We start from the raw sequence: 27105 nt of genomic DNA, 5'->3' as shown, positions 1-27105 counted from the left end.
TTAGATTCTATAAATTTTAAAAATATCGCTTAAGCTTGTGTTAAGACCTTTAGTGTTGAGGTGTCGCGGTGCTGCAGCAAAGTGATGCCTGAAAACTGTTGCTGAAAAAGAATATAATTTTCTTAAAAATAATTTCAGTTGACTTTTAAAAAAATGTGGTTTGTAGTTGCTTTTTCTTCACTCTATGCAATCTCAAAAGCAGATTATCAATTTTGAAGAAAGTAGCGACAGAAATAATAGGCGATAAACTGAAGAGCTTCGCCGGGAAAATATGCCTAAGGAACTCGCGCATTCGCAACCAAAGTACATTTAAAGGAAGAAGGAAAGATATTGGAACTAGTAAATAATTATTAGTTAATGCCTTAAAATATATTAATTTATCTTGAAAGTGAGTTGATAGGAAGTCTGTTTTCCTCGCTTTGAACATTTATAGCGCATAAATTCATTTTAACGATACTTCTCACATTTATAATTATTATTGTATTACTATCATTATAATCTGTATTTTCATTATATTTGTTATAATTTAATATATTTCTGGAAATGGATTTCGGTTTCCAAGTATATTGTTTAGTTTTACAGTGGAAACCACTATATGTATTGTTTTGAAATATGTGTGTATTGAAATAGGGCAAAATTATACTTTTTGTATAAAAATCAAAATAATCAATCTCATGTGAATTCTGTGGACTCAAAGTGTGAATTATTCCTTAAAATTGCTAATCTTCACATTTGTATTGATTTAGGGGTCAAATAGCGAGCTCCTGATTTTTGGCGATTTGTGTCGCATTCCGGATCACTGTGAGTCTGGCCAATTCGCGAGTGCGCAAAGCTTGCTTCGCCGTTTGTTCTGGTGTTTGATGGAGGTGGTTGGTGGGTTTGGAGGGAGCATTAGCCAAAAGTGGCAAAAAAACGTAGGAGAATGAGGTAAATCTATCAATAATCTCTCTACATTAGAGGGCATCCTGTGGCAAGGCCTCTTTTTGTTACTAGTACCTGGTAACATTTTTGTGAGGTTTGTTTCCTTGATTGAGTCACGTGTGGATGTAGCGTGCGATTGGCTTCAGCAAATCACGTTACAAAGGGAAGGCTGTAAACAAATCTGTACCCTTCTGCGTAAGGTGACGTTGAGAATGGCAGCTTCGAATTTTACAGGGGAACTTAGTTGGTTAGCAGATTTGGATATGGGAAATGGTAAGAATTTAAGTTACTTTCTATGATGTTTCTTTTTAGAACAAGCACAATAAATCAACAACTCATTTGATGAAAAATTGCACCTTAGTACTGTTTGTTTTTGTCCATGCTTTGAAATTCTTGGCACATGAAATATTGTCAGTAATGTGAATGGTCGTAGGGAAAAAAGATACACAAGATTGCAAGTTTTTTCGTCATGTAGATTGTCTGCAAATTTTGTCTAGCGTTGCCAAATGGACGAATGAAAGAGGCACTTGCAGATCGCTTTCTACAAATGACAATACAGACGTTTACAGCATAAACGTCATCAGAATCCCATTCATGTATCTAATATCCTTGCATGAATACATTCGTGTATCCGGTATCAAAGTGTGAAGTTGTGTCACTGTTACTCAAGCAGGTGTCGCGAATAGTAATTGTCTGAGATTAGCAGGCGTTGCATGGTGCAGTGCAAGGGCGATTTTCGTGACCCTTTATTCTGTATTTTACCACTTGCTCTTCACATAAGTAAGATTTTCATGTCCAGTTTATGATAGTACAATCTATGCACATAAAACTAAACTCGAGGAAATGTGCCTTACAGCTTATCAGTTCATTGATAAACCATACATATTTCATCCGAACATCTTAGTTGTTATCTTTGTCAGATAAATGTAATTTCCCCCATTCCAATATCATAATGTGACAGTGTCATTCCCCTGCTACTCGTATCACCCGGTCTTGTAAAGTAGTTCTGTTTTGTGTTAGGACAATATGGCTGAAGAAAGTTCTTATCTAGTTTGATATATGTAACATTTGTTACAGCTACAAATGACCAATGATCAACTGTACTTGAGGTAGGTGTATTTTTTCGGCACAGGGTGGAGTTCTTGTACATTGCCGTTTCAAAATAATTTTTTAGTATGAATAAATGCACTTGTGTGCATAAAGAAAATGCAGAGGTGCTAAGAAAATTTCCAAAATTAAAATGAAAAAATATGGTAAGAATTGACAATATAGAGAAAGTCTGGGAACGAGTTTACAATACCGAACCACTCTCCAATTTCTATGAAATTTCGCCTACTCACTAATTGTGAACTCCTAATCAAGAATCTGCATGTAATAATTGGCGGTCAAGTATGGAAATCGAGAAAAAAATTAAGTAAACTATGTTTTCTTAACGTAACGTAACCCTACCATAAGAACAAAAGCTCCACGGAAGATGCCATTTTATCAACATGAAGAAATCAACAGGCAAGATAAGGTATAGTTCTCTTGGCTAAAATATTAATTTTTCTTTGTATTTATGCTAATGGAACCTAACCTAACAGGCCTAACCTAACCTCGTAGGCATTCGTCGTCTGTCGTCAACAAGATTGTTGTGCGTAAAGGAAGACCATTAGCTAATTAATTGCGAAAGAAAGATGGTTCTGAATTGCTGTGTATGGACAATCACCGTGGTAAATTGCAAGGTTATTTTACAAGTTGTACACGTAAATGTACAATTTTAACAAGTGACCGCCAAATATGAACTACAGATACGTCATCAGGACACCGAAATTAGTAAGTAGGCGAAATTTTATAGAAATTGGAGAATGGTCCGGTATTATAAACTCATGCCATCTGTAATTCACTTCCTACTTTTTATACTCACTTCATATGCACTTATGTTACGTGCTACAAAACTAGGAATTGCTTGTTGAAAGTAATCATTGGCCCACAAATCATACACGGATAATCATTTCAGGTAAAGTTAGGTTTAGTTAGGGTAGGCAAGCATAATTATATTTCGTTCTCCACCACTGATTTCAGAAAAAATGGCATGTTCCGTGAAACATTGTCGGTTACGTGCTACAAAACTGGGAATTCCTTATTGAAAGTGATCATTGGCCCACAAGCCATTCACGGAAGGTTAGGTTAGGTTAGGCAAGCATAGTTATAACATTTCATTCGTAAAACTTATAACATTTCGTTAGTAAAACTACGCATATACACCTATATAAAGAAATAATTCAATCGGCTTTTTTTTTTTTTTTTTTTTTTAAATTTCCAGACGTGACCCCCGGTTTTTTACAACAGATTCGTGATTAGGAGGCCAAAATTATTTAGTATACCGAAAATTAACAAAATTCGAGACTTTCTCTATATTGTCAATTCGCTCCAAAAATATGATTTATTAATAAAATGTCATCTCTCTCTCCTCTCTCTCTCTCTCTCTCTCTCTCTCTCTCTCTCTCTCTCTCTCTCTCTCTCTCTCTCTCTCCTCTCTCTCTCTCTCTCTCTCTCTCTCTCTCTCTCTCTCTCTCTCTCTCTCTCTCTCTCTCTCTCTCTCTCTCTCTCTCTCTCTCTCTCTCTCTCTCCTCTCTCTCTCTCTCTCTCTCTCTCTCTCTCTCTCTCTCTCTCTCTCTCTCTCTCTCTCTCTCTCTCTCTCTCTCTCTCTCTCTCTCTCTCTCTCTCTCTCTCTCTCTCTCTCTCTCTCTCTCTCTCTCTCTCTCTCCTCTCTCTCTCTCTCTCTCTCTCTCTCTCTCTCTCTCTCTCTCTCTCTCTCTCTCTCTCTCTCTCTCTCTCTCTTCTCTCTCTCTCTCTCTCTCTCTCTCTCTCTCTCTCTCTCTCTCTCTCTCTCTCTCTCTCTCTCTCTTCTCTCTCTCTCTCTCTCTCTCTCTCTCTCTCTCTCTCAGGGGGGGGGGGCTGCTGTTATGAAACTCCAGACCCTGCACGATCTATATCCACCAGGCCCTTAGATTTTGAAAAGTGAAAGTATAGAGAACTTCCTTTTGTCATAACAAATTCACCTCTTTTATAACAACATGGTTATTAATTGTATAATTATTGCATGTTGTTATACGCACGCACAAAACCATGTAGAGGTAAGGCACTTTTGGGACCGTTAACCCTCTGTACTTCCTCGAGAATTATGTTGATTTTTTTTTAATCGAAAGATTTCGATGTTTTACATAATGTAATAAATTTTTCTAGCATGCGGAAAACACAAATAACGGAGATATTTGATCCTAAGGTATGGGTATAAATAAAAACCTGGCATTTTGGAATACTTTCACAGTTTTTTTATTAGTAAAAAACATTTGTATGCACACTAGAATGGTGAAAGAACATGTCGGAAATTGCTATCAACCACAAACCTAACACTCCTAATCTAACAACATAAAATTGTAGCTGTGAAATGTCATGTAGAGTGCTATATTCACTTGTGCAAAGCCTTCGGGCTGTTCTGCTTCATGGTAAGGTAACACACTAAGGCAACAGACGTACTTTATTTCACAATAACACATATCTGCAAACTGAAAACATTCATTTATGTTCATGATAGGCACGTATTCAGGAATTACTTGGGGGGGGGGGGGGGTGAACACCATCTTTTTAGGGGTATAGTTAGAACCTCACAATTGTATGTTTAAGCCCAGTGGTGGCTGGCGATTTGGTTCCAAAATGGGGGAGGTGCAAGGAAATTTTACTTTCTCTTGGTAGACAAGGTCTAGGATTAAGAGGCAATAGTGTGGAGGTAAAAAAAAAAAAAGGGAGAAACTATCCCCTAAATCATCACCACTGTTCCCATTTTAATCAGAAGGCTCCCATTTTAATCAGAACGTGAAATCAAAAGGTTTTTTACCACTCGACTCCTCTGTTTCCAAGCATTAACATTGTGTGCTGGAACCATCTGCGTATGTGTGTTTGTCCATGTCTTCTCATGAGGCATCAAAACATCTGTGGTGTCTTTGAGCATTTTTAACGAAGCTGTTATACATGCACGTGATGGACAATCCACTTGACAACGTGAGATTCAAACTGGATGCAGACAGTTCTCGAATATTTCTCTCTGATTCGAACCTAAACCCCACTAATTTATCTTGTCCTCCCATGTTTGCAGCTCCTATAAAAGCCGAAACCCACCAAATTGTTCATATTCAGGCCTAAGCACTCGCAAGTGTTCAAACTTGTCTGTCACACCTTCCGCAGTCTCGTCATTTATCAGCATGAAACGGAAGGAAGTCCTCTCGAATACAGTTGGATCGCGAAACAATTAATGCACAGTGAAAACCCTTCCGTTCCCAACACATCTAATGTTTCGTCTCCCAATATGATGAAATGCTTACTCATTTATCTCTAGTGACGTGCCCAAGGGAGGGTTGGTGGGGTCATAACTCAATTTGACCAAGTAGTCCTTAAAAAAGAACGCCATAGACAAGAAAAGATGGCAAAATTAAGACTGAACACCAAAAATAATATGCATAACCCCTCCCCCTGCAGAAAATCCTGGGCATGCCACTCTTTATCTAGGACACATTTTTTAAAATCAACTCTCCAAAAGTTTTTATCATTTTGTATTGGAGACTGAAGTAAGATGCATCCTTCCTACAGGTTTGGATATTATTCTTTAGGGTGCTGTCACCTGCCTTTGCACCTAACCTTAACAAAGCCCTAATTTTGCATCCTTGTGACTTGGATGTTCAAGTCTTAGGAACATTTCAGACCGAAGGGTCACGCAATACATGTCGTTTGAAATGAGCCAATCAACAGCAACGTTTCACACCATAGCAACACAAAAGGCTGCACAAACCTACCTTCGACTTGTGAAATTCACAGGCGACACTGTGCAGGCCACTGTTATTGTCACCTCGAAGCGCCAACTCTTGTTGACTACAGGGGTAAAATGTCTCCTCAACTGGTGGGAATGCCCCTCTGTTTTCTTCTTTCTCTCTTATTTTCTGTGCTTGTTCTTATACAGGCAACATCTTACAATTTGACATTTACAGGACATGTACTATGTAGACATTTTTACGAAAAATCAGTCGAAGTCAAGGGTGGCTTAGTGGCTCAGTTGGTAGAGCAATGGCACGATATGCCAGAGCCCTGATAGAGTCTGCAAGTTCGGGGTGTAAGGGGTACCTTCCACGTAGGCAACCAAAAGTCAACCTCACTTCCATGTAGTACACCCTGGACTGAAGACTAACGAGTCTCTGGCGACTGGCACTATGGCCAGTATAATTTTTTGTGTTGTCCTGTTTTTTTGTCCTTGTGTGTGGTGAGTGCCCCTTTTACAGCCTCAGCTTTTAACAGAAGTCAGAAAATTTTAAGATTTTTAGTTATGCAACGTTAAGAGTTATTTGTAATGATAAGGGGCAGGCCCCCGTATAACGGGACGGGTGCAAAATAGCCTAAGTGCTGATGCACCCAAAATTTTAAATTCAAAATTAAAAAAAATTCAAAAGTGTCTGCAATTTCCGCTAAAATATGCAGCATTTTCTTGCTTTCTCTTCTTGACAATCATAAATTATTGGCTGTCCCTTCATAGTAGTTATGTTTGAGTGTGTGCCAAACCAAACCCACTAGACTTAAACAATTAAACAAAAGTATATTTTTATGCCATGAAATTCTCTGACTGCATACACAAACTTTGGTCCAGGCACAACTAAATCATCACTCGAAACTTTAATTTTCAGTTGATCTGTGCAGATAATTTCATTTTTAATAAACTGCTCCAATATCCGGTACTGCTGAAATATTCAATTTAGAGAGAGAGACACACCTTTGATCTCTTCCGCCCTCGACCTGAAGTAGCAGTACACTGAGACTACGAAAGTTCCACTGTCGTCAATGTCCAGCTTTAGACCCAAACTGGAACTAGAGTGCACGTCAAATCTCCTGCATATGGCCTTGAATGGTTGAAAAACACCCAACGAATCACAGACGTGTACCTGGCGCTCGGATATAAATAGATTATTTCAAGTGTCAGTAGTTCAACAGATGGAAAGATAATGAATTTGCGAGTGTGTACGAAAAACAAGTGTGATTGTAGCTTATACTGTTCCCTCTGTAGAAGCAATGTTGTTAGAAACGTATTTGTATTGTATCGTTTTTGCTCTCCCTTCGTTCCTGTTGCATTCCGAAACTCTTTTACCTTGACGAGAGATGGGTAAACCAAAGCCACACATTATAATATATTTGTCAAGATTCCTGAAGAAATGGTGGGTTAAAGGTACCCGTAGGGAAAGGTAGAAGCCGTCTTATCATGTGCCACGGAATTCTTACCAGAGATTAAGTGGGTATTTCGATCAAAATTGACATCAGATTATCACAATGAAATGACAGCTTGTACATTTAAAGACTGATTTCTGAACAGGTTCATAATTGCTTGGAAGAAGGAAGCATAATTATTATGGATAATGCAGGTTATCATTCCATAATAGTTAACAAAATTCCGAACACCTCTACTCGCAAAACTGACATTAAACAATGGTTACAGCAACGCGGAATAAATTTTTCACAAACAGAAACTAAAGCATAAGTATTACAACATGTTCTGCCATTTACAAATCAGGACAAAATATATGAGCCCGATCAACTTGCTAACGAAAGGGGACATCAGATAATACTATTGCCAATAGAAACAGTACATTCAAAATTGTGGATGTTGAAAGACTTGTTAACGAAGAACTTGACAATGTAACACAAGAACAATGGGCCGCTTGTGTTAAACATGCCCAACAATTACAGGAAAACGATTTTGTAAGGGAGATGGGTCGGGATGAAATTTTGGGCCCCAATTATAATAAATTTGAAGGACAGTGACACAGAAGGCGAAAGTAGTGCGGTCAGTGACAATGAGGACAAAGACAGCAGTTGTTGGAGTGACGAGGAGCCCTTGGCAGTCCCTCTGGCATAATCTTTTCTCCCAGTAAGTTTATTATATGTGACAAGGTGTTTCGCTCAACCATGCTGTCTATTTTCCGTGTGAAATTTCAACATGGCACTGCTGCAGTGCGCTGCTATTGGCTATTGCCATATGCAGGAGATTTGACGTGCACTCTATACTGCGTTTGGTAGAACCTGTCCCGCTTCCCGCGCTAGGGAGCGCTCAACAGTTTCGGTGCCAATGAGAAACGAGGAAAAAATCGTCTGCTGGGCAGCGAGGAGCGAATGAAAGCCAGAAGAGAGGCGCTTACGTAGACGCTGTTGCGACGTTGCGTATTTTAATTGGCTGCCTGGCTTTGACTTTCCCCAGCACAGAGAAAAGCCAGGGAGCAACTAGCGCGGGAACCGAGACAGGTTGTAACAAACGCGGTATAGTAGTAGACTTCGTTACTTTACGGTATTTAGTCATTTTCATTTTCAAATAACTAAATATTATAAAGCTACCAATTAACACCGACTGATCACTAATCGACTGTATGAACTGACTCACTTATCTCTAAAGTCTCATTAACCGATTCTGTTGTACAGATCAATCCGGCAATTGAAGCCACATATTTATATCCTCATTATATTCTAGAATGTTCTGCCGATAAAACGATTTGTTAATACTGCCAGTTGTTTGACTCCTTCAAGAATGTTCCCTCTCACGCCTTCCAGAGATTAAAAATTACAACAAATCGTCCTACTTGTGGCGCTACCTTTGTTATGCAGCTTCCAAATGCTGACAAGTCATTACATAGTGCTCAAGTTCAATTCAACAACACCGAAAGGGCCATATTATCAACAGCAGGGTTATAGAACATTGTCCGTCTTGGTTTAATAATTATTTCTCTATCGTCACATTATTCAAGAAGACAAAGACGTAATTGTCTGTAGTGTAAATTGAAAAATTTCCTGGTAGGGGTTCCAGCATCCTGATCTCCACCTTGGATACGTGCTATTAACAATAACAAGGTTATAGAACATTTTTCGTTTAGCCTTGATAATTATTTATCTCCTTAAATTATCATCACATTATTCAAGGAGCCAAAAACCTAACTTTATCTAATAAACTGGTGGGGGGGAGGCTCGAGCCCTCTGATCCCCACCTTGGATACCCTTGGGTTATGTCATTGCCTTGTAATCAAGGTGTCCCAGGTTCGATACCCGGTGGAGGCACAGAGTGGTTCGGATTCCACCTTAAACTGTAGGTCCAGTCCCGATTCACCTTACTGTGCATAAAGTGGACTTAAAACAGCAAATCAATCAATAACAGGGTTACAGAACATTTCTGTCTTTCCTCGATAATTATTTCTCTCCTTAAATTATGCTCACATTATTTTATTTCACACCACAAGGTTCCAAAAACCTTATTTTATCTAGTGTAAACCAAAAACTGTGGGGGGAGGGGCTTGAGCCCCCTAAGCTTCCGCCCTTGGATAAGTGCCTGGTTCATGAAGAACATAAGCTATGCAAAATATTTCACTTTCTTGAGGGGATACAGAGAATCAAGGGAACCGAACTTCTTTTGATAACTTTTTGGCATCTTTCAGAGCTATAAGTGCCATTTTTCATTTGTGTATGCAGACATGAACTACAGATTCACGGTTCCCGCTGACATTTATTTTTTCTGTCAGAAAACATGGCGTTAGTACTCTACAGAAGCAAGATCATGCTAGCGGAGAAGCAGACAGGATGAAACTCTGGGATAACCCTTTCACTTAATTCAGAATTATATTTAATTTAATTAAAATTGTTTGGAAGCACCTTTCTGACCTAAAAGAATATAAATAAATCTCTAGCTTTTTAGAATCCTGATTCAAATTTATGTTCCCTAGACATACATCAGAAGCATGAGGCCTGTGCAATGACACATCCCTAACAGTGACCCTGGTTAACATAGTACAGTATGACAGAGATCATAGGTTCAGATCCTGATTAAGCCATAAATGTTCATTTCATTTTCTATTACACCAGTGTATTGCTCATCTCTAATCATTGTGAATAACATACAGAGGGAGAAAAGTACAAATAATAACATAGTGTCTAAAGTTTCAGAGCACTACACACTTGCCACTGACGTAGGAGAAAAAGTGAGAAATGGATAATTATCACACTACCATGTCAAATATTTGCTAAACGCATGGTATAATTCAAGCACTATAACCACAACATTTTTAATGAAGGCATCTTCACCCCAAAATTACACAATTTGTTGCAATTGTTTGTGTAGTGCAATTTGAATTGATTTTTCTTAGGCAGGCAAATAAATTTTGAAGTCCCTCTTCACATTTCTGTCTACTTGATTGTTTTGTTGTGGTTTTGAAATCACTATATTTTAGATGCTATAAATTAGTAGGTTAGGCATTTCTTTGTTTCTTTTTTTTTGTGGAATGAGGAGAGTCCAGAATATTTACTTTTCTATCATAACTTGCCATATCGAAGGGAGTGTAATTTACTATTCTTGGTGAATTTAATTCTGTGTATGTCATAGTTCCAACTTTTTGCTAGATATTTAATCAAAATGGCAACATTGCATTTGCACTATTTGTGTTGAAATGTTTATTACATCATTTAGCCCAGATTTGATGCATATGGAGGCACTTCAAACTGTAGGTCCACTCTCAATTAATCTCTTGTGTTCATAAAGTAGACCTAAAAACAAATTTATATCATTCCAGGTAATGGAACGGTGCAGATAGTTTCAAATGTTGTGGAGGGTTCTCCAGAAAATAATATAATAACAGTAGTAAGAGAACTGTCATCAGAAAATATGGAAGAACAGCCTCAAGAGATAAGTAAGTTTTTTTTTTGTATTTTTCCGATATTTCTTCAAATGGCCTGCAATTTAATTTGTGATATTTTATGGTCATACATATAAAATTAATGTATGCTGTTGAGAATATGTTTCTATATGCATAATTTCATAACACATTACACTCAAATACAGTTTATAAGTATGTTCATTGATAATTATCATTTCAGTACTGTTATTGTGAGCAGTTCTAGTGCTACCATTCCTGTGATATAAATGTAATGGAGTGTATTAATTTTGTAAGTAAAAAGTGAATGTATTGTGTATTTTCATAAAACATACTCGTGTTAAAAATTCACCTTCGTATATAAGTATTGAATCCATACTTCGAGCCAAAGTCCACCAATTTTGATAACTGACAGGTCCTATCTAATTTGCTCCACTTTTTGACACTAGGTGTAGTTTAGGTGTATCCCAGTGTCATACTGGTGCAAGGAAATTGAGGTCAAGTAGCGAGGAAATTGAGTTCAAGTGGGAGCAAGGAAATAGAGTTCAACCAAGTAGACATGTGCAAAAGGAGCGGTGTTCACGTTCGGAAGGTTCAACAAATGCCAGTCTGCTGCTTTCATTATTCATTTGATTGTTTAGCACGTACCACATGATCATACACCACACTGTACAATGCTCCAGATCATAGTGCAAATGGAGCAGACACCAAATCAATGAAGTATACGACTCTGTTGCACTTTGTAACAAACTAGACATGTGAGTGCAGTGTGTCATAAAGTGCAACTAACTAGACTGGTCTAATACAACCATTCACAAAAGGTTGTTTGTTTTGATTGCAATTAGTGTATACTTTCCACTAACTGTTATCCCATCTAGTGGGAATATTTTGGCATGTGGAAACATTGAAAAAGTACATTGATTTTTGAACAAGTGTTTCTTTCCAGAGACTGACTTTAAGCTAACCAACCATGAAAGCTGCATCTGTCAAATTTTGTTCTTTTATGTATTTATCAGTGGCGATTCCTCCATGTGAGGTACTTCCTACAGTTTCATTTATACTTATTTCCACTTTTTAACAGTTTAATGAGCGTTATAAAATTTTGATCGCAATCAAGGTTCACTACTCGGCTGTCAAGAGTCAATGTGCTAGCTATCACCCGCTCGTTCCAGATCTGTTGCCCAAAGATGACCGACCGTCTTTGCCTGCTGCTGAGGAACCTTTTTCGTCATCCTACAGGCAGATGGGTGAGGGACACTGCAAGGGAGGGTGGGGTGTTGCCCAGTTATACGGTTCGTGAGAAAGGTCACGTGTGTTACTCAACAGTGATACCAACTTTAGCATAATGGTTATAAACCTAACAAAATTTGAACTTCGTCCAGCATCATCTCAAAAATGCGCATCCCTGGGAAAAGAGAAATTGAATTCTAATGAAGATATTTTGAGGAAATATTTATTTGTAAGAAAATCTCCAGATATTGTTTGTACTTTTCTAGTGGACTTGTTTAAGAAAAAAGGAAGTATGCTGATCAAGGGACAAGCTTTTACAGGCCGTAATCCATCCTCTTGTTTTCATCTTTTCTTTATCCTCCCTGATTTAACAAGGGAGGAACATTTCGTAAAAGGAGATCGGTAGAAAGTTGGATGTCACAAATACAAGAAACGGACGCCATTACCAGTCATGAAATTTTCTTCAATTTTTTTCAAGCACTATGCTAAACCCATTTGTTTTTGAATGGTCGAAATTCCTAATGTTGCTTAACTACAATAAGTAATCAATAATGCAGTTGACAACACCAAAATAGCACAATAAAATTGAACTTAAAACTACTACAGTCATCAGAAAATGATGATAAATTAATAATAATTGTATAATAATAATAATAACCCCTAGCATAATTTTATCACATTTAGCATAATTTATGAGTTGAAACAGTACCTTTTCTTATCAGGAGGTTGGTATTGGCAAAGCTGTTCTTAATCTGCACATGACAGGCAGGGAGGGCCTGCAGCTAACATTACAAATCCAATGGCTAATAAGAAGATAAGCGAGTAATTAAATCTCGGTACCTAAGATAAAACCGAGATGTTTGAAATTAGAGTTTGAGAATCTAGAGAAGTTTTCGAGAAGCATGCATAGGTTTAATATAGAATAAGATCCAAATGGTAAATATAAAATAATATATAATACATAAAATATAGAGAATAATAATTCAGGGTCCAATAGGGCCCGTAGAAAACTGGAGTGCCCTTTAATGAAGACCACAACATCCGCTCTAGTGTTGGAATCAGGTCTGCACTACGAATCTGCTTCGAATTCTTCCGACTGTTTTCCTCTAATGGAAGTTATGAAGAAACGTCCTCTATTAAGGGAAGTTGTCCTGTCTCGTAGTACCTGATCTCTTCTTGCTGATGATCTTCCTCAGTGGTCACAGTAATGGCTGATCTCAGTACCCGAGTTGATCTCCTAAGTACATCCTGAACTGCGACAGTCCCACGTATAGTAGAGCCAGGAGTGGTATCTCTTTCTGTGGGGTCTGATCTTCTATACTCGAAATGCTCATAGCTTGATATTATATCCGCAAGCTTGTTGACGATATTGAAGGTCTGCTGGCAGCTCGCCATCTGCTGGAATGAGCCTCTTCTTAAATTGGTCCTCAGACGCCGAATTCGGACGTCGTCAAATTTCTCGCAAGTTAAAAGGGCGTGTTCCGGTGTATCTATTACTCCACATTTCTGGCACTTATCATCAGATCTTAATCCGAACCTCTTTAAATAGGAACCATAAGGGCCATGCCCTGTAATGAAATGAGTAATACCCTTTGATGGTCGGAAGAAGGAGTTTTTAGGTCTTATCTTCGCCAACGGCAGAAATCCTTTGGTACGTCGGGAACCGGGATGCTGTTCCCATTCCATCTTCCAGGCATTTTCTAAATGTTGATCGATGTCCTGAAATGTGTTGAGGTTTTGACCAAGAAGGGCTACGATCTTATTATGCTGCCCTTTCCTCAGCCAGTATCTGGCTGCATATCTCTGAACCTCGAAATCGAGTGGAAGAACACCGGCAATTGCTATTACAGCAGCTGTAGCGGACGTCCGAAAGGCGCCCAGTATTCTCAGGAAGATATTCCTCTGTGCTGCCCGTAACTTGACTTTCACATATTGGTTGAGGGTCATCATTGCCCAGGTAGAGGATGCATAACATACTGTCGGCACGAACACCGCTCTGTAATATAGCATTGCTGTGTCAAAAGGCAGCCGGTACGCCAAATTACCCATGCTCATAATGTTATGTATAGTGGTTTTTGCTTTCGTCAAGACATTAACTATGTGAGAGCGAAAACACAGTTGTGTCTCGATTAATATTCCTAAGTACTTGACTTCCGAGGCAGCTCGAATAGAACAATTTCCAAGCTTTATTACTGGAGATCTCTGTAGTTTACCTTTTAACAATATCTGATGGGTTTTTTCGGTAGCTATTGTTAGCTTACTTTTCGATGACCATTCTTCAAGCCTTAACATAACATTATTCGTCTTCGTTTCAAGGTCTCTACGATTGTCGGCACTGAAGATAATTAGTAGGTCATCAGCGTATGCAACTACATCAGTTACGTCAGTCATGTGCATGAGCTCCACCAGAATTGGCTCCATCGTGACATTCCAAAGTATGGGTCCCAATACGGAACCTTGAGGGCAGCCTTTATTGATATTTCTATTTATACTGGCTGTACCCCATGTGTATTGGACACTCCTATTGCTTAAGTAATCCTTTATAACATTATATAAGGCCATTGGTATGTGAAGCTTTTGAAGTTCTCCAAGCAAGTACGGCCACCAGACGTTGTCGAACGCTCCACTTATATCAATAGTTATTGCAAGAACATATTTCCTGAGATCTTGTTGTACAATCTGTGTCACCATATTGATTGCATCCTCAGTGGAGCGTCCCTTCTGGAAGCCATACTGCCGTTCAGAGTTGTTGCTAAGGATTAATCTCTCGTTTAAGCGTTTGGCAATAAGTCTCTCAAAAACTTTACCCAGGGTGTCCAATAAACATATCGGCCTGTATGACTTGACGAGAACTGGGTCCCTTTTAGCATCCTTTAAAAAGAGCACAAGTCTGGCCAATTTCCACGTATTGGGGAAGATCCCCTGGAGTAAACACTGATTATAAAGTAGCTGAAGGTCACCAAGTAAGTTGTTCTTCAAAATCTTGATGACTTCATTTGAAATGCCGTCAGGACCAGGGGCACTCCTATTTCTCAATCTATCGATGATAAGTGCAATCTCCTCTTGAGCGAAGGGTATTACCATCAGTTGATTGCTGTAGTTATTATTTGCATTCGCTCTTATGATCCGCTGTTCTGGAGTGTCTTGAAGAGGATCATCCAACGGAAGTAACTTTTCCATCAAGTAGGAAACGGCTTCGTCCCAGGTCTTAGTATAAGTAGTTTCACTTTTCTTCATTGGGACGGGAGCAAACCTTTGCCTGCTCCTCTGTGAGGCCATTCTGTATGGTTTCCCCCAAGGATTTCTTTCAATCTCCTGCTGAACGAACCTTGACCATGATTTCACTTTGTACTGTACAAATACAAGAAACGGACGCCATTACCAGTCATGAAATTTTCTTCAATTTTTTTCAAGCACTATGCTAAACCCATTTGTTTTTGAATGGTCGAAATTCCTAATGTTGCTTAACTACAATAAGTAATCAATAATGCAGTTGACAACACCAAAATAGCACAATAAAATTGAACTTAAAACTACTACAGTCATCAGAAAATGATGATAAATTAATAATAATTGTATAATAATAATAATAACCCCTAGCATAATTTTATCACATTTAGCATAATTTATGAGTTGAAACAGTACCTTTTCTTATCAGGAGGTTGGTATTGGCAAAGCTGTTCTTAATCTGCACATGACAGGCAGGGAGGGCCTGCAGCTAACATTACAAATCCAATGGCTAATCCAAGGTACAGGCGATACATGGCACTGTGTAATGGAACACATTTTCGAACACTTTCCTCAGTCTGTTTACAATGACTTCCTACACCCCAAAAATTCCATGAGTTGCCATTGGTATTTATGGTTTTCATTGTAGAGATTCATTCTTCTTATTTATGATTGTTGAGAAATCAGGTCAACATGTTTCTTGATTATGATTTTGATGGTACACGGTTGAAGGGAACTTGTGTGGTCTCCCAAAAATTACACCAGTAAGTGTGTTAACATGCCTGTAACAATATTGAATTAGATGGAAGAAATATTTGAGAGAAAGATAAAAGAAAATTAATTCCACATTGTAATAAAAGTTTTCTGAATTATCGGAACTTATCCATTTTGAACAAAATGTTGAGTTCTACAATATGCATATGTCTAAAGTTGAAAATTATTTACAAAGTAGTTTCAACTTTGTGGTTTCATGTGTCTTACGTTACTACCAATAATTTCTCACCACTTACCTCTTTACATAAATAATAACAAAGATGATGTGCTTAATGTTTTCTCTCTTACAGCATCATATATTCAAGTAAAAATGTGGAATGTGTACCTCATATTGAATATTATCAGTTTTAACGGGAGGTATGATTAATAAATAATCATTGCTGTTTTACAATTCTCATTTTCCATACATTTGTTTACAATCATAAGTAAAAGTTTTACCCAAATTGTAATTCCACCTTTTTTTTATACATCCTGCATCCTTGGTCTTACGTTGCATTTGTAATGTGCAGAACATTCTGCAAATTGAAAATTCCCTCCACGCTGAATCTGAATGTAGTATCACATCATAGGGTCATTCCACACCATTTCAATGAAGCCATGTCACCTTAAGTATCCCATGTTGATGAAATTTGGTGTACACCTTTTACTTATTGTTGAAAGAAACCCCCTGAATTTTTTTCACTGTATCTCAAACAGTTTTAATTTGACAGCTCTTCAATATTTCATTAAATCTGTGTTGTCAGTCACTCTTGAGAGCCTTGGCATAAGATACCCTTGCTTATATTTTATTTTTATTCTCCTTAAGCAATGATCAGATCTCTTTGAAATTTTACACAAAACTCAACAAAATAATGATGATTTCAGAAGAAAATACATCAGGACTCAGCGTATTGTATAAAAACCTCAAAAACGTAACAATCTCGTATTGTTACACAAAAGTGAAATTATATCCACAGAAAAGTTTTTTTTTTACATGACAATGCCCAACAAATTATGCTGTAGAACAAAATGGCATCTCATATACATGAAGATCTTGATCAAGGTGATATATAGAAAGAATAAACATGCTATGTTAAAAAAATCAAACCCAAGAACTTTATCCAAATATATTTCAAAATTATTTTAAAGTGTGAAACATTGACGGATGAAAATATTACATTTTTGAACATAACTGTATCTATAACTTTATTTGAAATTTATGTGTTAACTGTTTTTTTTTTGCTTCATCATGCAAGACGAACCTTTAATGAAGTGTTCATGTGCGTAGAAGAAAAAAAATATCGATATATTATTCTCACTGAAGTGATATATGTGTGATATCCCCAAATGGGGATCATGGATGTTAATGGGTGAAGTAAATCAATGCAGACATGCAAGTAAAACAAAGACAGATGTCCAACAACTTAAAATTTTCCAAGAGTTTATATTTTTCTTAAAATCTCCCCTTTTTATTTAAAATTTGATCTAGATTTCCTTGCACCAAGGAAATTTCCATTCATGTATCAGAACTCCCTTTACCGAACATAACACATAAAGCAGGAAGGAACAAGCAGTTTCATCCTGTCAGTGCTTTCCAGCAGTGGGACTGATGCCACAGTCACTCGCTTTGGCTCTCTTAACCATCCTCGCAATCTGTGAGGAAACCTGGCCATCAGAAAGGTATGATGTATAATGATGTAAACCAGTCTTGATGTTCTTTAAATAATTTCCTTAAATTCTTGTCGAGAATTTTTTCTTTAATAGTTTGCATGTATATTGAACAGTTACCCATATATTACAGCTAAATGTATAAAAATATAACAGAAAGTTGGTTTACTGGTTTGCTGCATTTTATGTTTATGCTGAAGGAGAATGTTCTCCCTTTCTTCGGAGGTGTGCTGTAAATTCTAATTGTCTACATTTTGAACTTGCAGTATATTATGTATGTGAAGATGTTAAAAAAACTGAAGTTTATCCACAATGCGACACACTTGTGACAAGTTCAACTGAATTGAAGATCGAACCCCATTTAGAGATACTCGAGCAGCCACAGGAAAAGTTCAGATTTAGATATTCTTCCGAGCTGAAGTGTCCACATGGCAAAATCCAAGGGCTGAATAGCAATAAGAAAGTTGGGAAGACATTTCCCAAAGTTAAGGTGAGTTTCTGAATATCCAGCTCGCAGTTTTATAATCTGTAGCAAATGTAATTTATTTAATTTTTTTTTTCATTTTGTGAATATGTGATTTCAACAATTCATGTAGTTTCACATCAGATGTATTAACCAGAAATTCCTTTAATTCTAGTGTTTCTCATGAAATCATAGTGAATTTTGCAAATGAAAATAAAATGTTTCAACAGTTTGTTCATTATAAACAGTTAGAACATGTTTAATTTGCAGCAATACATCAAAATTAAAATACAATAAATTCACTACATTTTTTCTTCCATTAAATGCCCCAAAATTTGTTTGTTGTACTTTTTGTCTACAAAATTACAGGAATATGTGATACACAATAACTGCTTAGGCTACAAATATATTTCATTCTTATACTTGAAGCAGAAATTTTTTCATGTTTGTATTGAACAAAATTTCTTCCATGCCTTTCCCTGGACCCGTGAAGGGTCGTAGAATTGAGAGTTGACTGTAATACAATACAAGCAAAAATTTATTCAGGTTTGCAATTTTTTTCTTTTAGTCGTGATTGTTCTTATTGATTTGTTTTATTTTACTTCTTTTCTGCCACCTTTGGCTAATTACAAAGATGAAATTGATGAAGGGGACACTCACAGGCCAGGATTTGAACCCAGGACATGCATTTTGAGAATTTTTGACTTGAAAATGTACATTTAGCAAGGTCTTGGAGCAGTCACAAAACCAAGTATACCTGGGATTTTTTCTACTAGTTGACTAGCCAAAGCCCGTTACATAACAGCGAGTTAAATATGTTTTGTTATAGTAACTACATGAGAGATTGTGAACAAGAACCTGACATCTACATCCTCTATGTGATCTTTTGTTCCTTCCCGTTGAAATTGTGGTAACATCATTGCGTTGTAAGAAAGAGGTTTGATAACTGCTGGTGCAGGTACATAGTGTTTCGGATCCCACTTTAAACTGTAGTTGCAGTCCCAGTACCTGTGCATAAAGTGAACTTAAAATAAAACTCGAGTTAATCTACGTGATCTCATTGCATGGTTCTGAATGTTTTTTTGTTTTTTTATCACATTCACCAGAAATGAGTGTCTGAATATTCCAATGCTTAAAATACATTAATTTAGTAATAAATAAATTGCCTGTGTATGCATTCCTTGTTTTACGGTCATATTTTTTTTAAAACTTACAGCTGCAGAATGTCAATGAAGATGCTGTAATAAGATGCTCGTTGTATACTGCAGAAGAGAACTTACGGATTCCTCACGTTCATCAGGTGATTGAATCAGGGCGTAAGTTAATGAATTACATAGAGAAGATTGCAACAGCAAGTACGCAGTATGAAGCTGAGTAAGTACCTGTTACATATGCTTTTCTTGTTTCATGATTTTTTTAAAAATATATATTTGCTCTGTTTTTTTGTTTTGGTAGGTGGATAGATTTTGAATATGGACTTCATGTGTCCGTGGATTCATAAAAGGGATTTGTACATAATGTCCGTCATTAAAGAGGAATTTTCATAAGATGAAACCCCTTTCTGCAGTCTCTCTTGTACAGTGTGTTTGAGAAGTTTCCATACCTCTACTTGTATGTATCCTGTTGGGACAGTGTTGAAAATTTGCCAGTATTTGATTGTTTGGAAATTATTTTGATTTCGTGGTTGGCAGGCCTGCTCTGAACACTTGCTCGAATTTATATGCCAGTTGTTGCACCATGGGTGATGTGAGCAGACATAGTTACAGTGCTAGTGATTTGTGTGTGGGAGTGATTGCATGAACGACAACACACAAGGCAAAGGATGTACTGTAATGTAATGTAAAGTTTGCAAGCATGTTATAATGTAAGTAAATAGATACATATTTTGTAATAAATAAATGTATCATATATATCTAGAGTTATGGGGACTTCTGTCAAATTAGGGTTTACAAATGTGTGGAAAATTCTTTTTTCAAGTAAAAAGAATACCTGAAAATATAGTGTTCTTGCAACTGGAGCCATTGTGTTCACATTTCCACTTAAAAAAAATATCTGTTAAAACATTACTCGATGGTGTTGGAAATTTAGTTGCATATAACTGGAAGAGTCAGGAATTTAACCTTTAGTCCCCCGCCGTTCCATATGTGGAACAAAAAAAGTATGTCCCTGTCAGCTGCGGTTGCATATATGAAACAAACAGCTTTAGATACAATTATCGAGGGTTTGCCACACTTATATTTTGTATATTGAGGTTGAGACACTAGCAGTTCGGTTGTTTACGAAAATTCCAACCCCCCCCCCTCCTCCCCTTCTTTCTCGGAATATGTCACGTGTTTGGGCTCACACTTGACAGACACAATGAATGCTTGGTATTTAGGATGTTGTTTTCCTCCAAGCTTCCAACCTGTGATTTAGTACTGATAAGGCACACATTCTTCTTTGTGTTCAGACCTGGTGATCCAGCTGAAAGTAGGAGCAGGGGGGAGGGGGTGTCAAGGCAATGCTGGATTGGAAGAGGTTTAGCGGTGTCAGCTTTCTGTCGCCTCTATGTTAGAAATGCAATGAAGCCTGATGACAGCCCGAGGCCAGAAGCCAGAATCATGAGTCTATCCAGAAGTATAGACAAAACAAAGGATTGCAAAGGCTCCCTCCCCTCCTCTGTTTAGGAAAGGCCTCGCCATAGACGTTCAGAGCAGTGGCTGGGAAAGACCATGTTTTGTGCTTTCCGATTGTGTGCCCCCTGAGCTGTGTTGAACTTGTGTTGGGTAATTTTTTTGTGATATGTGCTTCTGATTTTTTTCGTTCGCACTTGCATCTTGTGTAGCTACTGTGAATGAATCCATTTGTTCCCTGTTGACTCGGCTCTTTGTGGAAATATGTCCGGAAGGAAACGATTATGCGTTAGGGAGATCGATGAGCTTTTATATGATACGGACAATGAATGTGAGAGCATGGGATCAGATGTTGATCAAGATGATGACTTTGATGATGATGTTGATGTGGGGGGGGATATCTGATTCTTCTTCGGATGAAAATGACTCTCCTCTCCCAACAGCATCATCATCGATGTCATCAAGTTCGTCAACCTGGGGCCCGCGCACCTCTCATGTTCAGGGTCCAATTCGCTGTTTTGAGGAAAAGAACAGAGTTTTACGTTTTGCCTTATTATTCAAATTGTATTGCACCCATGAACATGAATCAAGTTTCATTCTGTTGCGAAAGGTCCATTCTTTGAAAAAAAAGAGCAAAAGTTCCGGTTTTTCCCTAAAGTAGCTGGAGAAGAGGGGGCAAACTGCACATTTTATGTTTTTTTCAATGAAATTTGGGGAATGCAGCCCCCCCCCCCCATCACGGTTGGGGGCATCCAAATTTTACATTGTTGCATGTACTTATGTTCTACCTGCAAAACAAAAGTTATCCGAAGTAGATTGGTCCCATAGTGTCCGAGTTATAACAATTTTATGAATAATATGTAAATTCGCTGTTTTGAGGAAAAAAACAGAGTTTTACGTTTTGCCTTATTATTCAAATTGTATTGCACCCACGAACATGAATCAAGTTTCATTCTGTTGCGGAAGGTCCATTCTTTGAAAAAAAAGCAAAAGTTCCGGTTTTCTCCCCAAAGTAGTTGGAGAAGAGGGGGCAAACTCCTCATTTTTATGTTTTTTTGATTGAAATTCGGGGGATGCAGCCCCCGCCTGTAACCCCCCCGTGGTTGGGGCATCCAAATTTTACATGGTTGCATGCACCGATGTATTACCTGCAAAACAAAAGTTATCCGAAGTAGATTGGTCCCATAGTGCCAGAGTTATTACTAGAGCCCGGAAGTTCAGGCATTTATTTTCGTTAAAATATGCAGGCAAAAAGGCATTTATAATGTGGAAAATAGGCACTAAAAATGAAAAAGAGGCAAAATAAACAAAAAAAAAAGGCACATTTGGAAGTCGCTTACTTTTTTCTATAATTTCTGGCAAAATGTTAAAATCTACATTGGGAAGAGTATTTCAATTTTCACCAAATTCACGCACGTAACTTACCACTTAATGGCACACTAAATTTCGGCATGATGACAACTACACGATCCTTTCCCTCCAAAGTGCAGAACTAAACTATAGATAGAGAACTTGATTTTGGAATCCATGCAAAGGTCCTTGGGCATTAGTGCTGTTTCTTGTCAATAACGTCCTGACACGAATGCTGTACATGATGATGTAATTGTGCAGATGTTCTGCAAAGGGTTTTCAGCAGTCAATCATGCACAAGGAAATGTTAACTAAAAGGCAATATCCTAACTCAGCATGAAATACTTTTCTCTCACACTTTTCTCCTTCAGCAATGTTGAAACATGCGTGAGTTCAATATTACTTAAATAAGGCGAAAATTATTCACATAATAAACGGAAAAATAAATGCCAACAACGTTTTTTGGGAGAAAAATAATTTATATACGCACTTTTTTTTAAAAAAATGGTCCAATTTAATTGAAAAAGGCAAAAAAAGGCATTATAATTAAAAATAGGCAGTGGGGTCTCAAATAGGCAAAATGAAAAGGCTTCTAAAACATTTGAAACGACATAAAAAACGTATATCCAGAAAAATTTTATCAATATATCCAGTAGATAAAAAGAGGCATTTTGCCAAACTTCCGGGCTCTAGTTATTACGATTTTTCTCCATTATGTATACGAATTCAAATTTCCCGCTCAAAACCTCGGCGACACTGGGCTTACTTTCGTCAGACCGCACAGCGTACTAAGGGTTAATTTGTACAAATTAGACAGGAAGTCTGTAATGAATTTTTAACTGAAACCTCACATATCTGACACTACATATCGCCGTGTTTCTTACTTTCAGAATGTTGGTAAGTCAGTGATGTTTGGTTGCCTTGAATTATTGAAATGCTCAAAACATTATGTAATATTATATTCTCAATGGACAACATGCATGTTCTCATCAAGTTGTATGAAAAATATTGCTCCTAAAACTGGTTACTGACCAAAAATCCATGGGTCCATGTGTTTAAAGAAGGTTGTGAGACAGTTCAAGATGAACCAAAAAGTGATTGGCCATCTGTTGTGACTGAGGATTTGGTGCGTGCGGTCGACATGGAAATTTGTGAAAACAAACTTCCATCTCTTTCATCATCTGAAGAAGTTTCTTGCTGGTCAGCGTTTCGACGAGGATGACGACGTCGAAGCAGCAGTGCATGGATGGCGGGAATATTTTATGATGATGGGATACAAAAACTAGTGCCACGCTATGATGAATGCTTGAACAATGGTGGAAACTACGTAGAAAAGTAGTTTAAGGTCTTTAGAATGCAATGAAAATAAAAAGAGGTACGAATCTATTTTACTTTTTTTTTTTTACACCACTTCGGTACTTACATTCCGAATACGCCTCGTACTTTACAGTCTCGTAATGATATCTCAGGATGGTCATTGTCCGGAGTGAAGTAAGTACACATGCACGAAATCATGACTGTAAAAGAGTTCTGTGGGAAATAATTTATAGTCATCCATTCTGTAATAAGGTTTCTACCATATCTTACTCATACGAGTTCTAAATATTTTTTCTTCACCCATTATGTAGGTTTTGTGAAATCAGTATCTTGCAAACTGCAAAGAGAAATTGCAAACCCATTTTGAAGGCAAAGAAGGAAGAGCTCTGTCTCGAGGAAGTGAAAAGATCAAAAAGGGATTTAAAAGTTGATAAACTTACCAGTGCACAAAAAGTCAAGGTATGTCAGAGCATTTTTTTTAAAAAAAATAGTGGAGATATTTTTTAACACAAATAACATATCAGTGCAAATATTATGGATACTACTCACTGATTGTATACTATCCCATAAACATTTGCAGTTGAGCCTTGATAATGAGTTTTTTCAGAATCTCATGACCGTTAAACTAATGCAGTAATATTTTGTGGGGACAAGTACAAATGATCAAACCTTAACTCCAGATTTCGACTCAAACCCAGCTCCTTTGATGGCAACACAACATAGTCATCCAATGAATTGGCAGCAGACACTTGGTGGAGGTTGATATATTCCCTTCATAAGTGGAATGTATCACTGATTTTTTTTACATGTTACTGTTATTGAATCCGGAGAAACTAGTACTCATTTTATCAGCAAAACTGTTTTTTCTTTTTGGATCTATTAATTTCAGTGGGCACTGCCACCTTCCTCATTGTAACTTGCTGTACTGTTGCTTGGTATGCTTCTTAATAGAACGAAGAAGAAAAAACAATTTTGCATACTAGTTTATCCGTATTTAATTACTACCGCGTCTCTCTTCTCCCAATTATGAATTACTGTTATTAATAATGTTGCACCTTAATAATACAAAAAAAAGTGTTATTTTTTTTAATGCATAAAGAACAAGTTTGTGTTGTACTATGTGTCTAGAAAGTTTGAGTTATTGTTTTAAGTCCACTTTATACACAGAAATGCTAATCAGGACTTGATCTACAGTTTAAAGTGGGATCCGAATCACTGTGCCATGTGCCTCTACTGGGTATGGAACCTGGGACTCCTTGATTACAAGGTGACAACTTTACCACTAAGCCATCGAGGAGGCCCAATATGTCCAGAAAGTAAATGCTCATTTGATGATGGTGGTGCAAGTGAAGATATTCGAATATGGAAAATTTTAAAGACGTATGAATTTCGTATGTGATTTCCACTTGAAGTATTGGAGAGTCATATGTCGCCTTTCCTGGAAGTGATATAAGAATATAATGGGTGCCAAAACGATTATTCACTTCTAGTACATGGTTGTTACAAGCATAAAAACACAGTTTTTAATTGTGACGCTTCAGGAGAACACACGCTTTCTTCATCAGACATTTATTTTTAGTTTGATTAGCCTCTAACCATCTGACCTCTTGCGCATCTGTATTCTCGTTCATGCTGGTGGATTTTCAAGCATGCGCTTTTCAAACTTGCCACGAAGTATTAAAAAAATCTTAACTCAAGAACTAATTGTTGTAGACAGATGAAATTTGTTTTGTTTTCTTTCTTAAAGACAGGGGTTTTAGCAGGGCTAAAATTTATACATTGTGCCTCCCAATAATTAGTGTTAAAGAAGAAGAAGAAAGTTGATTTTTTTTAAAAATTGGCATATTGGCTCTGGTGCCACCGTCAATAGACCGAAGTGAATGAAAAAATGTAGTATAGCGGTGGTACATTTCTTCAAGCGTGCAGTTTCGTTGAAATCAGACTGATACAAGGTAACCAAAAAAGTCCATGCCATTTTTGATGTCACATGGGAAGAAGTCAGTGACGCAACTACAGGGAGGCATTGCCCCCCCCCCCCCTTGGACTGAAATGTGTTCAAGGGGGCAAAAAATGACAGCCAAGTGTAGCTGCAGGTGGGCAATTACTGCCCACAACTTCAAATTTTATGCAAATAAAAATACTTTTCGTAAAATTTTCTTGCTCGCTTCGCTCACAAAAACTGCTTTTCTTAGTCTTATCATGTTCAGAACCGTATCTAGGGGGTGGCGGGAGTTTGCCCTGGGTGCCGAACGATCTAAATGAAAATAAGATGTAAGATTGATTGATTGATTGTTTTTTGGTTTTAAGTCCACTTTACGCACAGAAAGGCTAATCGGGACTGGACCTATAGTTTAAAGTGGGATCCAAACCACTGTGTCATGTGTTTCCACCGGGTATCAAATCTGGGACCCCTTGATCACAAGGCGACGATGTTACCACTACACCATCGGGGAGGCACAAATGTTGTAAAAGAGAGAATGCATTGGCATCCCGTGAAATTATTTGCGCCCTATTGAATCAATATTGATGAGAGCCTACAAAAAAATTGGATCCAAAAATTTTCTTGCTCACTTCGCTCGCAATGTTTCATTCTTCTCTGTAATGCATTGTACATTTTCAGACGGAGAAATAAGGCTTGACTTAATTTATTTTGTTTTAAATGCATGAATAATTGTTTTGAGGAAAAGGAGCGTGCACATTTGAGAGACAATTTATGTAATTTTTGCTGTGGGTTTTTTGTGAGATGTATGAATTGTTTGTGTAATGCATTTAAATAATATATGTTGTATATAATATTTATTAAATAAACTTTGAATATGTACACAATTTAGTGTCCATGTCGCTCCATGTTGCATATATGTGAAACATATATCGTGCATGAAAGTTATACATGTCAATGTAAAAAGAAATAATATTTGGAATGCATTTATCAAGCATTTTCTGTCTTTCAAAAATAGTTTGTGTGCTTGTTTTCCATTATTAATGTCAAATTGAACGTGTTGAAAAAATAATTCAAATTGTTTGTTCGAACACAAATGCTTTAACACCAACTTCTACCCCCTTTTTGCATAATTTACGAGGGTAAGAAGGTCGTTGATACTACTACTACTAATTCCCTGGTTCGAATACCGGCCAAATTTTTGAATTAGCCAAAAGTGGCACAAGAAGTGCAAGTAAAATAAAGCAACTATAATAATGTTATAATATTATTATTATTATTATTATTATTATTATTATTATTATTATTATTACAATTATTATTATTGGTACGTTATTCTGGTATTCCCCCTCCCCCCACCCTCCTGACAAAAAATTGTGGTTGCACCTCTGGAAGAAGTGATCACTGATACGGAAATACATGTGCCACGTGCCGGATAAGCAGTCAGGGTGGGAGTGGAGACATTGACTTTGCCCAATACAGGCGCATTGCACATCCACACCATCCATAGCTTGAGCTGTGGCGAAGATAAATTGATGTGTCGAAGCAGTTCGTTCGAGGTTGTTTAGCTTTATGACTTTAAGGTGGGCTTGTCTGCAGCCAAATCAAGTCACTGAATACATCAAGCCTTTGGGGATAATGCTGTGAATGAATGCATTTTCAGGCATTGGTTCCAGAAGTTCAGGTCGGAAGATCTGTCTCTTTGTGATGAACCCCGCAGTGGCCTGCCGCAGGTCCTGGATGACAAGGCCATGAAGGTGGCCATAGAGGAGGACAGCAGCCTAATGTGTGGTGAACTTGCCAACCGCTTCCAAGTATCCGATGAAACACTCAGACTGCACCTGCACCGCATAGGGAAAGCGTTCAAGTTGATCAAATGGATACTCCATACACTGACTGAAGCCAACAAGCAAGAGTTGT

At 37.6% G+C, this 27105-nt stretch overlaps 1 protein-coding gene across 2 annotated transcripts in view; it reads left to right on the top strand.

The window, feature by feature from the left end:
- LOC145988802 (uncharacterized) overlaps positions 1 to 27105 on the top strand; it is a 110668-nt gene that overhangs the window by 28040 nt on the left and 55523 nt on the right. Inside the window, exons 1-5 of one of the 2 annotated variants that reach the window (XM_083123995.1) lie at positions 1085 to 1194; positions 10545 to 10661; positions 17771 to 17994; positions 19184 to 19341; positions 23558 to 23705. In XM_083123995.1, the coding sequence (XP_082980121.1) occupies positions 1134 to 1194; positions 10545 to 10661; positions 17771 to 17994; positions 19184 to 19341; positions 23558 to 23705 (708 nt within the window). In that variant the 5' untranslated portion in view covers positions 1085 to 1133. Of the gene's footprint in view, positions 1 to 1084; positions 1195 to 10544; positions 10662 to 17770; positions 17995 to 19183; positions 19342 to 23557; positions 23706 to 27105 lie in introns of those variants that run through there. The other variant, XM_083123996.1, reaches the window with a different exon arrangement.

The sequence above is a fragment of the Lepisma saccharinum genome, chromosome 6 (genome assembly GCF_977018435.1).
Source record: "Lepisma saccharinum chromosome 6, izLepSacc3.1, whole genome shotgun sequence".
Classification (NCBI taxonomy): domain Eukaryota; kingdom Metazoa; phylum Arthropoda; class Insecta; order Zygentoma; family Lepismatidae; genus Lepisma; species Lepisma saccharinum.
Note: the sequence above shows the minus strand (reverse complement) of the source record. Positions and strands in the feature narration are given on the sequence as shown.